Source organism: Eulemur rufifrons, chromosome 3 (assembly GCF_041146395.1).
Source record: "Eulemur rufifrons isolate Redbay chromosome 3, OSU_ERuf_1, whole genome shotgun sequence".
Lineage (NCBI taxonomy): Eukaryota > Metazoa > Chordata > Mammalia > Primates > Lemuridae > Eulemur > Eulemur rufifrons.
Genome location: NC_090985.1, coordinates 59367870 through 59387244, shown reverse-complemented (window position 1 = coordinate 59387244; position 19375 = coordinate 59367870). Strand labels below are relative to the sequence as shown.

General features: G+C 42.7%; 1 protein-coding gene across 1 annotated transcript in view; it reads right to left on the bottom strand.

The window, feature by feature from the left end:
- SNX31 (sorting nexin 31) overlaps positions 1–16197 on the bottom strand; it is a 58800-nt gene extending 42603 nt beyond the window's left edge. The window contains exons 1-4 of the mRNA XM_069466169.1: positions 16132–16197; positions 15957–16031; positions 6439–6553; positions 3396–3460 (exon numbers count right to left, since the gene is read on the bottom strand). Coding sequence (XP_069322270.1) covers positions 3396–3460; positions 6439–6553; positions 15957–16031; positions 16132–16197 — 321 coding nt within the window. The remainder of the gene's footprint in view (positions 1–3395; positions 3461–6438; positions 6554–15956; positions 16032–16131) is intronic.
- Between the last annotated feature and the right edge of the window lie 3178 nt (positions 16198–19375).

Below are 19375 nucleotides of genomic sequence, written 5' to 3'. Positions count from 1 at the left end.
TTCTGCTCTGAGATGGAGGAACGCCTGACAGCCCTGGCGTTTATTCCTGAGGTTTCTTACCCCGGAAAACCCATGCGTGCACTCAACAACCGCTAAACTCCCATCACACGCGATGACAAGCCCTAATCATTTCTCTGCAAGGGGAATGGGAAACATTCTTAAGAGGAAATGGGGAAACAGTTACTTCCCAGAGCTCCCAAACATAGACACAGTTTTGCAAAACTTCCTAAATAAGTAAGTTGCCCCTAACTTCCCAGGTGCACAAAAGCCACTCCAAGTGCCTTCTCAGTCTTCTTCTCAAACATGTAGCTTCACATGGGCCCTAGAACACTGCAGTTGAAGAACCAGGAATATAAAAAGGTCTTTAGTCTAGACTTTGATTTTGCCTTTTCAAAAGTCTCTTTATCTCTAAGGTGATCACAGAACAAAAATCCAGAGCGGAGTAAGTCAGAGGAGGTCCAGATACACCAACAAGAGGGATCGGGTGAGCTACCCCCACTCTAGAAATATCTCCCACCATCCATGGAGCAGGGGGCTGAGTCCAAGCTCCCAAGCTAATTAGATGTGTGTCCTTGGGCAAATTGCTTAACCTAAAAAAGGGATAATAGTACATCCCTTAATAAGTTGTGAGGAATAAATGAGATACTGTGCCTGAAACACTGGGCCTTATATAGATTAAAAGCCCCGTTAGAGGCCCGGTGCGGTGGCTCACACCTGTAATCCTAGCACTCTGGGAGGCCAAGGCGGGAGGATTGCTTGAGCTCAGCAGTTCGAGACTAGCCTGAGCAAGAGCGAGACCCCATCTCTACTAAAAATAGAAAGAAATTAGCGAAACAACTAAAAATAGAAAAAAATTAGCTGGGCATGGTGTCGTATACCTGTAGTCCCAGCTACTCGAGAGGCTGAGGCAGGAGGATTGCTTGAGCCCAGGAGTTTGAGGTTGCTGTGAGCTAGGCTGATGCCATGGCACTCTAGCCCAGGCAAGAGAATGAGACTCTGTCTCAAAAAAAAAAAAAAAGGTTCCAGAAATACAACAGACAGATTCAACTGACTCAATTCCTGTCCCTCCCAACACCGCAGGCAGCAAGCAGCTAGCTTGCAAACACTGCCCATTCCCAGCTGAAAGGATGACCTGAAAGAACTGGCAAGAAAGGAGGAAAGAAACATGACCAATGAAAGGCAAAAAATATATACCTGAAAAACTGTGTCACTAGGCAGATGAAAATAAAGGATGTATTAATAAAAACATGGCTTCTCTGAACAAAGACCTCAAAGAACAAAGACCTCAAGAAACAGGCAAGATAACAAAGGCTAAAAACGTGAGCTGGCAAAGTTCATGGAACAAATAAAAGAGAAAAATAATACCATTACAAAAGTGAAAATCACATCAGGAGAGGCCAGGCGCCGTGGCTCACACTTGTAATCCTAGCACTTTGGGAGGCTGAGGGAGGAGGACCACTTGAGGCCAGGAGTTCAAGACCAGACAGCAACATATTGAGACCCTGTCTCTACAAATAATAATAATTAAAAAATTAGAAAATAAAAAAAAAGAGACATTGCAAAACGCAGCTGGGGACATAAAGCTTCGTATGAAGTTATAGTAAGAGGCAAAATATTAAGGGAACTAAAATCAGGTAAAAACCTTTCAAATTATCAGGAAAAAATATACAGAAAAATGAAGCTCCAAAACATTTATACCCCATGAGTGATTTTAAAAGCACTGAAAGCAAAACCCATGGTGAACCCCCAAAAGATGATAGAACTAAAGTCAACTTACCTTTATATGTACAGATATAGAATGATCTGCAAGATGTAAGTTTTAAAAAGCACTTAATCCTCAAAGCAACGCTAAGAGACAGGAGCACTTCTCCCCGTTTTACAGATGGGGAAACTGTGATGTGTGTTGAGTATGTGCCTATGCATGTCGAATGATGACACTTCTGTCAACAACATACTACATATATGATGGTGGTGCCATAAGATTATACCATATTTTTACCGTACCTTTTCTGTGTTTAGGTACACAAATATTTCCCATTGTGTTACAATTGCCTACAGTATTCAGTACAGTAACATGCTGTATAGGTGTGTAGCCTAGGAGCGATAGGCTATGCCATATAACCTAGGTGTGTAGTAGGCTAGACCTCTAGGTTTGCGTAAGTGCACTCCATCATGTTCACATAACAATGAAATAGCCTATTGATGCATTTCTCAGAATGTATCCCCATTGTTAAGCGAGACGTGACTCTGTGTGTGTGTATATATATATATATGTATGTTTGTATGTGCACGAAAATGTGTAGAAAGAGAATACATTAAATTGAAACAATCATTGTCACAGAGGAGGGGGACCATGGGGAAGGAAAAGTTACTTTTCATTGTATACACTTTTGTGCTCTTCAAATTTTACTACCATCACACCTCAACAACAAACTTTTCAAAGAAAAAGAAAGTATGTGTATATGTCAACCACCAAGTGTATGTGGAAATTGAAGCACTACACAACAGAAGACTCTAGGGCCATTCTCAGATTGAATAGACCAGTAAATATATCAACAGACTTTCACAAATCTGATCGCGGTATCATTCCTCCCCTCAATAAGGACCTAATTCAATAGTATATTATTGTGCAACTTCAATCTTTTCAGAGCTTTGCCACTCAGTCAAGTGCATACATGCAGGCATAAAAATGTTTCCATATATATAATTAGAATAAGTGATGTGCAAAACAAACGTACTTAGCAAAGTTTCAGCTTGGGGGAAGTGTCCAGTGGTTGTTCAGAGCAGCAAATGAAAGGCAGTTGCTGTATGTTATTCTGCTCATGCTGAATTTCCTCCATTACCCACTTACGATAAAGTTAGGAGCAGAAAACATACAAATAATAGGTGCGTATGGCCCAGAGTTCTGATGTCTACACCATGTCACACTTGGAAATCTCAGCTACAGAAACAAGATCACAGACTTGTCGTGGGATTGATCCTTTAGCAAGAAAAGCTGCAGTTCTTTTACTGTTACATATTCTCAGGTTCTCTTCCTCAGGGCCAGTTTTGAGATGTATGATTCTTAGGCTATAGAAAAAGGTATCTATACCTTACTCAGGATAATGGCAAAAAAATAAAAAAAAGAAAGAAAAAGAAAAGAAAAAGGTCTTTGCCTAATAAAATGAGCCAAAGGTCAAGTGACATACTTCATTTTCCATCTAGAATCTAAACCCCCAAATGAACAAAATAGGAACCACCCTTCAATCTACTCGAAATGAATATATTTTATCCGAGTCCAGGCTCTGTGGTGCTGTTGGCCACAGCACACACCTTGCTTGTGCACGCACGTATGATCAACAAAGACAGATGTCCTGCAGAGGAACAGTGGCCTCAGCAAAGAAGGGCAGGCTTACCAGCTGTACTAGTTTTAAAAACTCAACGAAGACGTCACTTCTCCACACGTTTGGGTCCGCGGTTACTGAAAAACAAGGACAGCAAGCTGGGTTAGCGCAAGCGGGGCTGAGCCTTGCCTATTCGTTGCCCTGTCCTCCAGAGATCCCGCCACACCTTGCCCGTGCACTGTCGCCTACCTGAAGGCAACGGAGGTTGTGGCCTCTCAGATATTGGAAAATCCACAAAGCTCGCCGTTTCCAGGCAGTCTTGACAACAATGTGAGCCCATTACAACCCATTCCAGTGTTCCCAGGAGTCTCACCTCATTCCCGCACACCCTGACTGCTCAGCACCCATCTTTGCTGCCTTAGCAGGATAACAAAGTTATTATGAAGAAGCAAAAAGATCCTAAAGCTTGTCTAGACTCCCAGCTTAGCAAGACACACTGTCATTTGAAAAATTTAAATCAACTGAGAAACAGCAATGGAAAGCACCTGTCTTTGAATGACAGGAGCTCTCAAGAGGTTACAAAAAAAAAAAAAAAAAGAAAGAAAGCGACGATGAGGCAGAGAGATTTAAAGTGTTTCATTCTTCTATACTTACAAAAATATTTTCGTCTTTAGTTTTAAAACTACTGACCCCAACAGCCAGGTGCTGAGGCCAGAGCAGAGCGGCCCACACTCCCACGTGAGAACTGCACACTCACAGGTCACCGCCCAGCCTGTGTCACCCCTCTTCCCGCGGGTCCTCCCCGAGACCCCCGCACTTTAGCTTAACTTACATACCTACTAAATGCTGTTACATTTCTTTCTTTCGTCTTTTCTTTTTGTTGTTGTTTTATTGATTTCATCGAATAACCTCTGCCGGCATTCAAAACTATCACTGACCGACTTGTTCACAGGTTGTACCTTTCCCGAACAATGCCATGTTTTGCAAAATAAACTAAGAAAGTGTCTGCGCCATGAGAAACTCTTTATAAAAGGCATTCCCTCTTTCTGTGGGGTAATTTCAGGGGGGGAAAGCCCTTGCTTTATTTTCTGCAATATCTGTGGCATATAGGCAAACTAACCTTATGGAATCTAGGGGATGGGGAGAGCTGTGAGGAAAAGTATTCACCCAACTAGTATTTACCGTGTGAGTATTAAGTTCCAGGTACTGGGCTAAGCACTTCATATATCTTAGCTTATTTTATCTTCATGACAAACCCCGAGGTAAATATTTTACAGATAAAGAAACAGAGGCTCAGAGCAGATAAGTATCTTACCGAGGCTCAGAACAGGTAGGCATCTCGCCCAAGGTCACACAGCCAGTGAAGAACAAAAATGGGGTTTGACCCCAGCTCTGATTTTAGGGCCTGTGCTCTCAGCCCTGATGCTAAACCACACTATCTCTTTACTTGACCTTGTCCAAGAGGGTACACAAGACATCCTGATGATACGGATAAAGAAGAGGCCTGGAAAAGTGATCCCTTAAGCTCTGTGATCATTTGTGATAAGGCCAGGTATTGAAGGAGGATTTTGCTAAGACATGAGCAAACGAACCAAGAGAGAATGAAAATTTAAAAGATACTACATTTTGAGCTTGAAAGAGCTTATTCAACAAGTCTAAAATGAGGTATAGTCTCCATTATAAGAAACGACGGGAAATGGATGGCTTCTTACCACGTTTAAAAAAATATGCAGCCATGAGAAATAATGAGATACATCTATAATTGCTGATATAGAATGATCTCTAATATATATATTTTAAGAGGAAAAAGTCAACATACAGAAGAAAAAACGTTTTTCTTTGGCTATGAAGGACATTAGTGTGATAGTTGGTAAAGTTTGAATAAGGTCTCTGGATAACATTATTGTACCAATGTTGACTTCCTGATTTTGATAACTATACTGTGATTATATAAGAGAGTATCCTTGATCTTAGGAAATACACAGAGAAATATTTAAGGATAAAATGGCCTAGGTGTGTAACACTCAAGCGTTTCAAAAACATTCATAAATACATTCATAATATATACATACACACAGGAAAGAGAATGAGAGAGCAAGTATAAAATGCTAACATTCAGGAAATCTGAGTGAAGAACATACAAAAATCCTTTGCATAATGTTTGAAACTTTTCTGTAAATCAAACTTTCAGAATAAAAGTTTTTAAAAAATCAGGTAGAGAAAAACCTGTAAACTTCAATTTGTGTTAAACAAAAAGGGATCTACATACACACTAGTGTGCACACAGATCGCTTCTGGGGAATACACAAACTGCCTGGGGGTCTGGGGTGGAAGGGAGACTACCTTTCATTGTATATTCTTTTATACAGTTTATATTTTTAAAAACATTATGTGTATAGACTTTTCTAATTTTAAAAACTTTAAAAGTAATTGTCAATTTTGCTATTTTTCCTCAACCCCCTCTTGTCTCTGAGAGCTTAATCTTGCCAACCATAGTTTTGCTGTGCACAGCATTTTCAGGACCCAGGCCACGGGCGAGGCTGTTGTACTGTAAGCCCCACGGAGGCCGGGGCAGGCCGCTGAGCATCCTTGGTACCTTAGCGTGGCTTCCTGGTAAGAACTGAGATGAGGTACCATCTCCGGCACTGCTAATAAAGACCTCTGATAGCTCCTGAGGGCTCTCCTGTAAACAGCTCATCTCATCCGTTTGTTCACTCTTACTCAGATAACCCATTTCTTTGACTTCCACAATCAAAGCCAAAATTCAGCACTCAAAGATGCTAAACAAAGCATTTTAAAAACCAAACACAAAGAACACATATTGTGTGATTCCATATATATGAAATGTCCAGAATAGGCAAATCTTTAGAGATAGAAACTAGAGAGTAGTGGTTCCCAGGGCCTGGCGGGGGGGAGGGGAATAGGGAGTGACTGCTAATGGGTACAAAGTTTCTTTTTGGGGTGATGACAATATTTGAAAATTAGATTATGGTGGTCGTTGCAAAATTACATAAATGTAGTAAAAGGCATTGATTTGTACACTTTAAGCAGGTGAATTTTGTGTTGTATAACTTATATTATAATAAATCTGTAAAAAAAAAATCCAAATACATACGATTCTGCAAATATTGTTCCAACTGGTCCCTCCTCTCATCAGCCATGGATGTGGTCATTGCCAGATAGTACTTTGGTGGAAAGGGTGGCAGGCAGTTTCCAAAGACCCGCCTCAGCTGAGAGATACAAAAACACACAGTTAAGGCAAGTAAGCCTCCAGTTCAAGGTTGATGAGATACTAAAGCCTCCTCTTAGGGCAAGTCTCATCCTAGCACTTTATTTAACCCTTCCTGGTGGTAAAAAGGAGAAAAAGAGGATAATTTGATTTTCTTAAGAAGGAATTTATATTTCAATATATGTTCTGGAGATGCGACATACCACAGACTGACAACTCCAGCCTAAATTTGGTAGAGTTGGGATGTATTTTTAATTTTCATTTGTTTTACAAGACTATCCCATTCACATCATACACTAGTTCCTTAATTCATTCCACAATAGTATCTGATATCAATGATGATAATTAGGAATTTGATTCCTCAACCCCACCTCCACCAGATCGGAACTTGACAAATGTTAACAGCTGTGCTATCTTAAGGTGGCCTTTAGCCACCTGTGGCTAATAAGCACTTGAAATGTGGCTAGTCTGAATTGAGATGTGCTGTAAGCATAAAATACAGCCCAGATTTCAAAGAAAAGAGAATGAAATATCTCACTGATAATTTTTATATTGATTACATGTCAAAATAATATTTTGGATATATTGAATTAAATAAAGTATACTAAAATTAATTCCATCATTTTTTTTTTTTTGAGATAGGGTCTTACTCTGTCACCCTGGCTAGAGTGTAGTAGCTCATAGCAGTCTCGAACTCTTAGGTTCAAGAGATTCTCATGCCTCAGCCTCCCCAATAGCTGGGACTACAGGCGTGCACCACTATGCCAGGCTAATTTTTCTATTTTTTCTAGAGATGGGGGTGGGAGGGGTCTCACTCTTGCTCAGGCTGGTCTTGAACTCCAGGTCTCAATCAATCTTCTCACCTCAGCCTTCCAGAGTGCTACAGGAGTAATCCTACAGGAGTGAGCCACTGCACCTTACCTCCATCTGTTTCTTTTTACTCTTTTTAATGTGGCTACTAGAAAATTTTAAATTACATAGGTGACTCACATTACACTTCTACTGGACAGTGCTGGTTACACAATTCCTATAGGCCGACATATGATCCCAATAGAAACCAGGTCAGGCCCTTCCCTCCCACCCATACATGATCCATGACCATGGTGGTAATTATTTTTATGGAACCTAAACAATGGATGCATAAAAAATAATTTTTAAGGTAAGAACCAACACTCTGTCTTCTTTATTCCAGCCCTACACTTACTTGCAGTGGCAGCTTGAAGGTAACAGCATTATGCTCTTTAAAAAAGGAGAAAGGAAACCACTTGGAAACCCAGTCAGGTTTTAACATGGTACCTTCAGAGCAGGAAGGCTGAAATCTTATTACTATAGTCGGGGGCTTAAAGAAAATGAAAGCAGGTATACGAGACATGAGGCTGCAAACAGACAAGAATTTTAATTCCATGGCCTTTGTCACAAATACTGTATATTTGCCAAATACTTACCTTATATAGGCCCTAATTTTAAAGTACATCCAGAATCTGACCACTTCTCTCCACCCCTACTCCCATTACTCTGGGCCAAGCCACTGTCATCTCTTTTCTAGATTATTGCAGCAGACTTCCAAATAATCTCTCCGCTTCCACCTTTGACTCCTTCAGTCTAATCCTAACGCAGCATCTAAGGCAATACTTTTTTTAAAAAAAGTTGAGTCAGATCATTCCACTGCTCAAAGTCCTCTGTGGCTTCCCATTTCACTCAAGTAAAAGCAAAAATTCTTATAATGACCTAGAACTGCACCATGCGATATGGTGGCCATTAGCCACCTGTGAGTAAATTTAAACGTAATTAAAATAAAATTTTAAAATTCAGTCCTTCAGTCTTATGAGCCACATTTCAAGTGCTCAATAGCCACATGAAATGTTGTAAATTGCTATTGAATTGGACATAGCAGATATGCAGCATTTCCGACAGCACAGATAGTTCTATTGCACAGTATTGGTCTAACATCTAGAAAGGTTATTAACTGCCTGCCTGTGGGCAAAATACAGCTTCATGATGCATTTTATGTGGCTGTTATTTGTTTGATTTTTAGAGAATTTGAATTAGATGCCAACACTTTTTTTTGTGATATAAAATTTTAAAAACTTAGGGAGGGAATACAAAATAGCACAGCCATTTTGGAAACATTTGGCAATTTCCTACAAAGCTAACCATAATCTTACTATATAATACAGCAATAAGTACTCACCCAACTGATCTGAAAAGCAATTCTACACAAAAACCTGGATGTGAAGGTTTATAGCAGCTTTATTCATAACCCCCCCAAACTGAAAGCAACAAAGATTTCCTTCAATATGTGGATGGATAAACAAACTGTGATATATCCATACAATGGAATATTATTCAACAATAAAAGGAAGTGAGCTATCAAATCACAGAAAGACATGAATGAGCCTTAAATACATATTGCTAAGTGACAGAAGCCAGTCTGAAAAAGCTACATACTGTATGACTTCAATTATATGACATTCTGGAAAAGGCAAAAGTATAGAGACTTTATAAGAAGATCAACAGCCCCAGGATTTTGGGGTAGGAAGGTATTGAATAGGTGAAGCACATGAAATTTTTTAGGGCAATAAAACTATTCTGTACGATACTATCTTTGTGGGTGCATGACACTGTGCATTAGTCAAAACCCATTGAACTTTACAACAGAAGCTTAAAATATTCAGATATTTTAAAAAATAATTTAGGAGGTTGGGGGAATCCCAGGATAGAATGCAGAATTTTACAAAACTATATTACAAATGTATGAAACCACCTCACTGAAAAGCATGGAGAAAAAAGGTGCTGACCTTAAGTAACTTTGGAAATGAATGGAGTCTGTAAAACTAAAGGCATAAGTACTGTACTCTAGTTGATAATGTTGTTTCCCTTGGGAGTATGGGAATGAACAATTCTAACGCTCTTATTTATGCATATAGAATTGAACAATTAAGTAAGTGAATGGCAGACAGTGGAAGTCAGGTTTCTCACTGTTGTAGTGGGAGTTTACAGATACTGGAAAGAGGCTAGAATGATCCCTGTAGCAATGCATTAGAGTTAGATACATTAATATGACCTACGTTTACCTTAATATGGACACAGATGGTTACATATAGAAATATTTACCAATATGCCTGTATGCAAGCATTAGTATACACATATATTTCCTTGCCTTGTTGGCTAAGGGGACCTAGAAGCTGCAACACTGCAGTAGCAATGAGCACAGCTAGTGCACAGAGCCTGGTTTCTAACACCGTCCTACAATAGAAGCAACCAGGGATCCATGGAGAAATGGCATCTTGTAGTTCCAGAAAGTAAGGAAGCACTCAAAACAACAACAAAAAAAATCAACAATGGGAGGATGTCACAGAGGCACGGGAGCAAACTGAAAGATCTCCCAAGGGCCAAAGATGGAGCAGTCTGAACAACAAAATAAAATAGCATTGAAGTATAACCCAAAACATAAAGTAAATATCCATGAGTCCTTACGGATATGATTATTGAAAGTAGGAAGGAATAGACAAATCTCCTGTGCAGAAGGACACCAGATAATGTACGTAGATACTCATTCCTCAGGGAGGGGGAGCATAAATCTCCACTCCTTAAGTGTGGGCTGCACATAGTGACTTCCCTCCAAAGAGGGCGCTATGGAGGGTAGGACATAATAACTTTACAGTAGAGAAACCTGAAAAACACTACTTCACCCAGGTGATGGAGGCCAACATCTAGAGTGATAAGTCTACTGGTTGGTGGCAGGTACCCTTGATATGATGTTACTAGAATGGCCCTTAACTTCTGGGGTCTTCATCCCCACATCCCATAACTCCCGTCTAATCATGTGAAAAACATAGGACAAATTTCAACAGAGGGACATCCTACAAAATATCTCAACAGTACTTCTCAAAACTGTCAAGGTCATTTTTAAAAATAAGGAAAGGCTAAGAAACTGTCACAGTCAAGAGGAGTCTAAGGAGACATGACAACTACATGTAATGTTGTACCTTGGCTAGGCTCCTGGAACAGAAACAAGGCATTAGGTAAAAAACTAAGGAAGTTTGAATAAACTATGAACCATAGTTAATAATAATAATGTACCATCACTGTAATAACATATCAATATGAGGCTGGGCGTGGTGGGTCGCACCTGTGTTCCCAGTGCTTTGGGAGGCTGAGGTAGGAGGATTGCTTGAGGCCAGGAGTTCAAGACCAGCCTGGGCAACATAGCAAGACCCCTGTCTCTACCAAAAAAAAATTGTTTAATAATAAAAAAAATGTATTAATACTGCTCCATTAACTGTAACAAATGCACCATACTAATGGAAAATCTTAACAATAAATAGGGTGTGGACTATGTGGGAACTCTCTGTATTATCTTTTCTGTAAACTAAAACTGTTCCCAAAAAGTAAAGTTTATTTTTTTAAAAAACCCTGATGTTCTGGCTTCTCTTGAAACAAATCCAAAGATCTGGAATGCATGGGTTCACACTCCCTGAGGCAACAATCTGTTAGAGAAGGCATAAGCAGTTCCACCACGCCCCACTATCCTTCTCCTGCTCCTCATCTCACTTATTTGCCTGACTTCGTGACATAAAACTGATTTTGAAAACAGAAAATAATAATAAAAAGAAAATCATGACCTAAAACTGACTTGGGGGAAAAAAAAGTCATAAGTTACTTGCCAGGCCCCTGTAAGTTTGCAACCTCTCCTCTAAACCTAGTATAAAATATTATAGCAACAATTCGGTTTCTTTTAAACTCAAGAAAATTTTTCTGCCATGCCAGAGACTGTCAAAGGCATCCCGTTGGAGTATCACCCCAGGCAGAGCTGCTCAAACAACCTGGGATTTATGCACCCCATCTCTGCTAATTCCATTAAATAGAAGCAGGAATTTGTCTTCTTTGCATGCAATTATTTCTTGATTAACTGATTAAGTGATCTGTAAAATGCAGTTGTCTTCTTTGGCATGTGTTCATAAATGTCACAGATGCTCCCAAATTGGTTCTAATCATAGCAGCCTTGAGTCAACAGGCTGCCTGCTTTATCCATCTGCAGGAGAACATCTTGGGGAAGCCCTGAGGCCAAGAGCTGGGAAAAAGTCAACAAGGATTTAGGTTCTAATACCTATCACACAGCAAAACCCTCCCAGCAGGTTTTACAACTTGAACTGACTTCTCAAGGAATCTCTCCCCACCCTTCTCTGAGTCCTGGTGTAAGGGGGAAGATAAACATAGTAAACTGAGTAGTTAAGTCTGTCAAAAGTCACCCACCAACTCCACAAGTTCAACTCCACCGAAACAGAACCTTTCTACGGGTCTCAGCACACAGTTCAGCGATCAAGACTTCTAGAGTACTGAGAATTATCTGGCACTAGAGTTCAGCCCAATCTCTCTTTCAAAAAAACTACTTAAAGAGATCAAAAGGAAAACACACCTATTCTGCTCTTCTATTATGAAGTGTTTTTTGTTTGGGGTGTTGTGTTTTGTTTTGTTTTGTTTTAAGACTATGATCAGATAATTTTTTTAAATCCCAGAACAGTCTCCTGCACCCACTTCCCCATTGTGCAGTTCTGGCCTTGTAACAAGAAGAGGCCTTTATGGGTCAGGCAAAAACGTCACCTCCTTTTCCCACCTCACCATACTCACAGCCCCCCACACCTATCCCAGAGTGGTGATGGCCAGGGACAAATGCAATTACAGACACAAACGGTGTCCTTCCTGTAGCCTGTTTCTAATGTTGACTCATTCATCCCGCCTCTCCAAGTGCCTTGCAATCAAAAACTCAGATTCACCGGATAAAGGGACACAGCTCAAATGGGTCTGAGTTGCGGCATCTAATACCAAAGAACAGTGGCCTGCAGCTTGTGTATTATCCCATTTGCTTCTCAAAATAGCCCTGTGAGGTGGAAGGATCATCATCACCATAAATACTGTCATCCTTCCACCTTGACACAGGAGTAACCCGAGACTTAGAGAAATGAAGTGACTTAAAACTAGGTCCTGGCCAGGCGCGGTGGCTCACGCCTGTAATCCTAGCACTCTGGGAGGCCAAGGCGGGTGGATCATTTGAGCCAGGAGTTCGAGACCAGCCTGAGCAAGAGCCAGACCCCGTCTCTACTAAAATAGAAAGAAATTATATGGACGACTAAAAATATATATAGAAAAATTAGCCGGGCATGGTGGCACATGCCTGTAGTCCCAGCTACTCAGGAGGCTGAGGCAGGAGGATTGCTTGAGCCCAGGAGTTTGAGGTTGCTGTGAGCTAGGAGGACGCCACGGCACTCTAGCCAGGGCAACAGAGCTAGACTCTGTCTCAACAACAACAACAAAAAAATAGTGCATGGGAATACTTATAGTAAAAAACTGTTTGTGTTCACCTGAAATGCAAATTTAACTAGGAACCCTATATTTTTATTTCCTAAATCTGGCAACCCTACTCAGACTCTGTATCTATAAAATGGGAGTGACAATGACAATTGCACTAACGAACTTACAGGGGCTTGCTGGGCAGCTGGAACAAAATTCTGTGCCTGGAACTCTCACGACAGAAAGGAGATGGTGGTTGCCTGGGACCAGGGGTGACTGGAGGGGATCAAGGGAAAAGATGACAAGGAGACTTTTACAGTGAAAGAACTTTTTTTTACATTGATTACAGTGGTGGTAACTGCATACATTTACCAAAATTCATCACTCTGAAACCCTAAAATTGAGAACTTTTATTACATTATTCCAAAATATTGTAAAAACATGTTAGTTTAGGACTTAATCATTTGACAATTGTTTTACTGATACAATTTACTTTGTCAGCTTTAGTAAAAAACCACATAATGTGATGGGTCAGATCAGGTTCTGGAGATCAAATCCTGGCTTCAACATTAACAGTATGACTTCGGAAAAATTGTGCCTCAGTTTCTTCATCTGTTAAATGGGACTAATTATAATCCTGGCTCATAAAACGATTGTAAAAATGAAGCTATTACCTGTAAAGTGCTTGGCACCAATCTTAGCACACTGCTTGCTAGTAATTGTTTTAAATTAATAACACCAGTAGCCACCCAAGATCTAAATAGTTTCTTTCATATGAAAAGGGGGAAAATGATAAACATAACGTGTAATGAAGCTGGAAACTGGATAAAGAAATCTCCACTTTAGGATTTAGAAAAATCTGGGACAAACAGGAAGTATTCATTAAAATCTATTGTAGACCCCAATGGGGCACCGAACAGAGGAAATTCAATATTTAAGGCCCCCTGTAGTGAATAACAATCAGTTTCTTCTCAAACAGAAGATCAAGAATAAAAGTTTACTCACTTTATGTCTCTGATTCTGGACCTACTAGGATTTGATTAATCTGTTTTTCTGAAAATAAGCGTTTTCCCGAGTCTGTTAGTTAAGGGGGGGCCTGTGAGTCAGCAAACGTTTACTGAGAATGTATTATGTGCCAGGCTCTGGGAGAAACTGGTCCCTGGTCTTCACAAGCACTCTGTGAGGCTGACATCCACAAAGACCTACTTGCTTAGTATTTCTGGTGGGAAAATCGGCCAGAGGACAGGTGAGGCAACCAGCCAAGAAGCGGTGCTGCCTCGCCCGCTGCGGCCTCCTGCTTTGCACCTGGAGACGGCCACCTCCCCTTTCCCACCTCCCCCTGAAGGAGGACAGACGAGAGTGGGAGATGATACCCTGACTTCTGCCTCCAAATGCCTAAAACAGCCATCCTTTCTCGTCCTTCGAGACCCCCCCTCTGCCTGCCTCTGCTGTCCTCACAGCTCCCCGAGTATGTTTCGCTCACAAGTAGCTTCTTGCTTTTCAGAAGTCTGAATCCATGCCCCTCTTCATTCACTCATTTGACAATCATTCCTGAAGACCTACTGGGTTGCAGGCACTAGTAATACAAACATGACCATTCAAGTTAACTAGTAAGCATGGTTGCAGGTACTAATAACACAAAGATGACCATTCAAATTAACTATTAATAGTAAGTAACCACATTACAACTGCTTTCTTGTGGATGCTAAAGACACGTAATCATACTTTGAAATGGACTTTTCCAATGCGCTCTGACATATGAACAAGAAGGCTCACTACAGTGACCATTTCAGTGGCAGAAAAATCGAACTGAGCTGTCCATCAACAGAAGATGGTTAAATGAAATGTGGTGTATGGACTCACTAGAAACCCACAGACTGAAAGGACTCTCACAGAGGATGTTAATAGCTGTTGCCTCTAGGCAAGGTTTTTCTGTCATCTCTACACTTTTCTTTTTCACTTTAGGCATGTGCTCTTCAGAATCTATAAATGAAAGGAAAAGAAAAGGCAAGGAAAGGCAAGGCAACAATTCATAGAGAAGGGGAAGGAGGGTCAAGTTTATTTCCAAACTTCCATTTACTCCTCTGACTCATTTTGAAGACTTATAACCCCTCCTTATAAGAACTAGAAAACCCATTAGTATAGACTAATAAATCAGTCTGCCTCCCAGAGAAAATACTGTCCAGACATCAGGGTGAGAAACTGGTGGGAGGCGGCCTCCTAACTTGATATGTCATCTGTTCCTTGGGTTCCCAGCCTGCCAGCATTTGAAGCCTATGAATAAGGCCATTTGAAAACAAAAGTAGAGACACACCTTTTTAAAAGAGGTAAGCTTAAGAAACTCTAGAGAGAAGGGAGATTATCTTTTTTGTTTTTTTAAATTTAGACGGGGTCTCACTCTGTTGCCCCGACTGCAGTGCACTGGTGCTAATGTAGCTCACTGCGGCACTGCAGTCTCCACTTCCCAGACTCAAGCAATCCTCCTCCTTTGGCCTCCCCAGTAGCTGGGACTACAGGTCCAAGCCATCATGCCCAGCTATTTTTAAAATTATTTTTTGTAGAGATGGGGTCTCACATGTTGCCCAGGCTGGTCTGGAACTCTTGGCCTAAAGTGATCCTCCCACTTCAGCCTCCTTAAGTGCTGGGATTACAGGCATGAGCCACCTGGGATTACAAACTGCGGCAGAAAGGAGATTAAATACCCCTGCACGAGATTCCTATGACTCTACACCTTGGTCTAGACTTGGTTTGCTTATCTTGAAGGAGGACATCGTCCTGGGGAACACTGGGCACTGAAATGGAGCCCACCATAGCCCCCGCGCCCTGCCAAGGGGCTGGCGGGCATCGTCAGGCTGGAAAGGGGTTGAGAGAGTCATCTGCTCTGCTTCCCCATCTCACAGCTGTAGGGTGATTAGGCGCTGCAAGGAGTATTCGTGGAGCTGTACAACAAGCAATTCACAATTAATCCTTGCCACGACCCTGTTTCACAAATGAGAAGCTTGAGGCTCTGAAAGGTCCAGGGTCTTGCCAGAGACACACTACCCGGGCCCTTGGCACACTTTTCCCCACCTGCTTCAGGTGGACAGGTTTGTACCCACCTCCGACTCGCTCACCTGTTCGTTCCAACCGTGCAGCTGGCTGTAGCGCACCTTGCAGAAAAGGAACCCGTCCAGGTACACGGAGTACAGCTGCCAACACACAGACACCCCGCCCCGGGTTAGCCCAGGAAGCTCCTGAGCATTGTCACCGGCCCCCTCCCTGGGCAGCCCGACCCGGCCCCTGGCGCACCACGTAGCGGCCCCCCAGCGCGTCAGGCCGCTGCTGGGACACCGGGATGCAGAAGTGCATCTTCATGACCCGAGCGGCGCCGGGAGCCCGGGAGCCCGACCTGCGGCTGCCACGCTGTCTGCAGCTCTGAGCTGGGCGGCGCGGACGCAGCTGGGCTGCCCTCGCCCGGGAGGGGGCGGGGGGGGCGGGGGGGACGAGGGGGGCGGGGGGGCGGGGGGGCGGGGCGCGGCCTGAGTCTCCGCCCCGTCCAGCGGCTGCTCAGGTCAGGGCCAGATGGGGGCGGGGCGCGGCCGCGGCCGCCTCACTTCTACCCCGCGCAGCGTCCACTGTTGGCATTTTCTCCAAGTAGGTGCCCTAAGGGACTTGAAAACAGTTTGTCCCCCATTACCTGCCTACACTGCCTGCAGTGCACTATGAATCAAGATGAAAAAAACCAAAAACAAACTACAAACATTAATCTAGTAATTACCCTATGACTAGCACGATTATATTAGGTTCAGTTTTTTGTGTTAACAGTTGTTAAATGTAACACTTAAGATATGTAACCCTGCTTTAGTATTTTTTGAACCCTTTTCTCCCTTCCCCTATACCAGAAACCTCAACAAATGGAAGTGGCTTGTGTTTGTCTCTGTCTCCGAGAAGCCCTGGTTTCAGACAGATGCCAGTGCCCAGTTAGCTGGGTTCACACAAACACTGTCTTCTCCGGACCACCCATCCCAAGTTCTGTCAGCAGTCTCTCATTTTCAGTTGGTGTGGAAAATAATCCTTCTAATTTTCTCGTTTCACTTAAACCAGAATAGAATTCCTCCTGCCTTGTCGTGGTCACTGGTGGAGAGAGCAGCAGGGTCGTGGGCCCGAGGTCCTGTGGCAGGCCCTGGGCTCACTCTCTTCCTCCCCTCCTTTAATCCTCACAGAACTCTTCCAGGTAAGCATTAGAGTGACATCCTACCAAGGACAAAACAGGCCTGGGGAGCAGGGAAATTTTTCCAAGGTCACAGAGCATTTTTTTCCTAGGTCTGAGTATTTAACTGCAGAATTTAGTCAGAATCATTGAAAGTCCTTTAAAATGCCCATCCTTGCTGGGGTAAGAGCTGAGTGCCGGCAATGGGCACCCGAGACCAGGGAAGGAGAACCAACACGTACTGAACACCTGGTGTTCCCTGCAAGTTTGCTGTGTGCCAGACCCTGAAGCACATTATGCCATTTAACTTTCACAGTAACCTGTGAGCTGGGAACCATGACATTTCTGCTCTTACAGAAAAGGGAATCGAGACTTAGGGGAGGCAGTGTCATGTAGTGGTTAAGGGAATGGCAACGGGAATTCACAGCCCAGCGTAGTGGCTTCTAATTGAGGGCCTTGGGCAAGTTAGTGGACTCTTTAAGCTGTAGTTGCTTCTTCTATGAAATCGTGTTAACAACTATACTCACTTGAGTGGAATTCTCAGCCCAGGGTAGACGGGCCTTAGGGTTTTTCTCCTGTCTATAGGCCATCTCTGATCTGGAGGGCCAGACTCTAAGTCCAGGGGCATCTCTGAGTGTTCAAGGTGTGGGTAAGGGCTGATCAGGTAGGCTTTGAGATCTGGTCCAATCTTCAGGGCAAAGTGAAGGATCCTGGCGAGGCCCAGAAGTGGCCTCAGCCTTCAGGGAACTTTCTTGCTCCTGTGGATGGCCTGGGCCCTGGCTCTGCCCCATGCAATGTCCACACAGGGCCACTTCCTTCCTGTCATTTGTTCCACCCCTGAAGCTAAACCTGACAGGAGGGACCTCTGTACAAGTCCCTGTCCTCCTCCATCGCTGGCCTCTGCTCTCCCAATCAGCTCTTAGTCACTCATTCAGTCAGTGAACATCATTGAGCTCCTTCTGTGTACTCTGCACTGCACAAGAAATGGCACTTGAGCATGATGAAGAGACGAGTATAGTAACAGCAGCTGACACTATTGGAGGCACTGCTCTGAACTCTTTATGTGAGTGAGGTCATTTAACTCTCACAACCGCTTGAAGTAGGGATTGATATTATCCTCATTTCACAGATGGAGAAACTGAGGCACAGGGCAATTAAGAAACTTGCTCTGAACTGCATAATTTGCAAGAGGTGGAGTGGGGGTATGAAGCGAGTGGCCTCCCTCCGGAGCCCATGCTCTGTAAGTTGCTTTGCAAGGGTGCCTTGGGAAATCTGTACCGTTACTTTGTAGTTATGCCCTTTACTGCTTTTAATTCCTAATGCAGTTTTAAATAAGTTTTTATGATACTCAGTTTAAGAATCAATTCTATATTGTTTCCAAGGGTGTTTTAATTTACTCTATGCCTGGCACATAGTCAGCATTCAATAAAAGCTTAACATTCCTTCGTTCAGGGAGTATTCATTGAATGACTCTTACGGGCCAGGCACTGCAGTGACGTTGGTGGACATGACAGTCCCCTAACATTGAAGAACCTAAGCCTAGTTTACAGATAAAAAAGAGGCAATTTCTATAGTGTGGCACATAGTATTAGAGACAAGTATACTTTTTACTGCTTAGTAAGCCTTTTAAGTATTATTTGCATGGAGCCTCTCATCTACTTTGTGTGTAATCTTTTTGGTCCTTGGATATCTGGTACCCACACTCTTTTGGGGATGTGGATAATGAGGTATGGCTCTGTCCTGCTGTGGAACTTTCCACCTCCCCCAAGTCCTTCACATCCTTGGGCCTCCGGGATGGGCAGTGCAGTAGGGACCATGAGGGAGCCAGCAAGGTGGTTCCTATAGACTGCTGCTCTTGTGTACGCTACAGGGGCCCATCCCGTGTACATTATGGTGTCTTTTGCTTCATCTTTTTTTATAGCCCAGGCTTTGGGAAGCTTACCCCAATGGTCAAAGCCATGGACCATATGAACAGGGACTTGAGCAAACATAAAAGAGTTTCCTGATTGGTGGACAGCTTTTTAGAGCATACACAGAAAGGGATAGAAGCCATGAGATGAGATGTGTAGAGTTAAGTCTTCCCACCTTGTCTATTCAGCTGTCAGTGTCCTCTTCACTCCCTTGAGGTTCAGACAGGTGAGTCAGAAAGGTAAGGCTGGAAAGCCTGGGCTGTGCATCTTTCTTTGTCTTGACTTTGCCTGCACTGGGCTGTGTTGAGTGCTCCAGCGTCTTTTGGAATTTGAGGAAATATACAAAGTTGTAGTATCCATGGAGAGCTACAAAATTGCAACAGTAGTTCTGAAATGTTCACGATTTCTGGATGATTTTTTGGTCCAGAACACC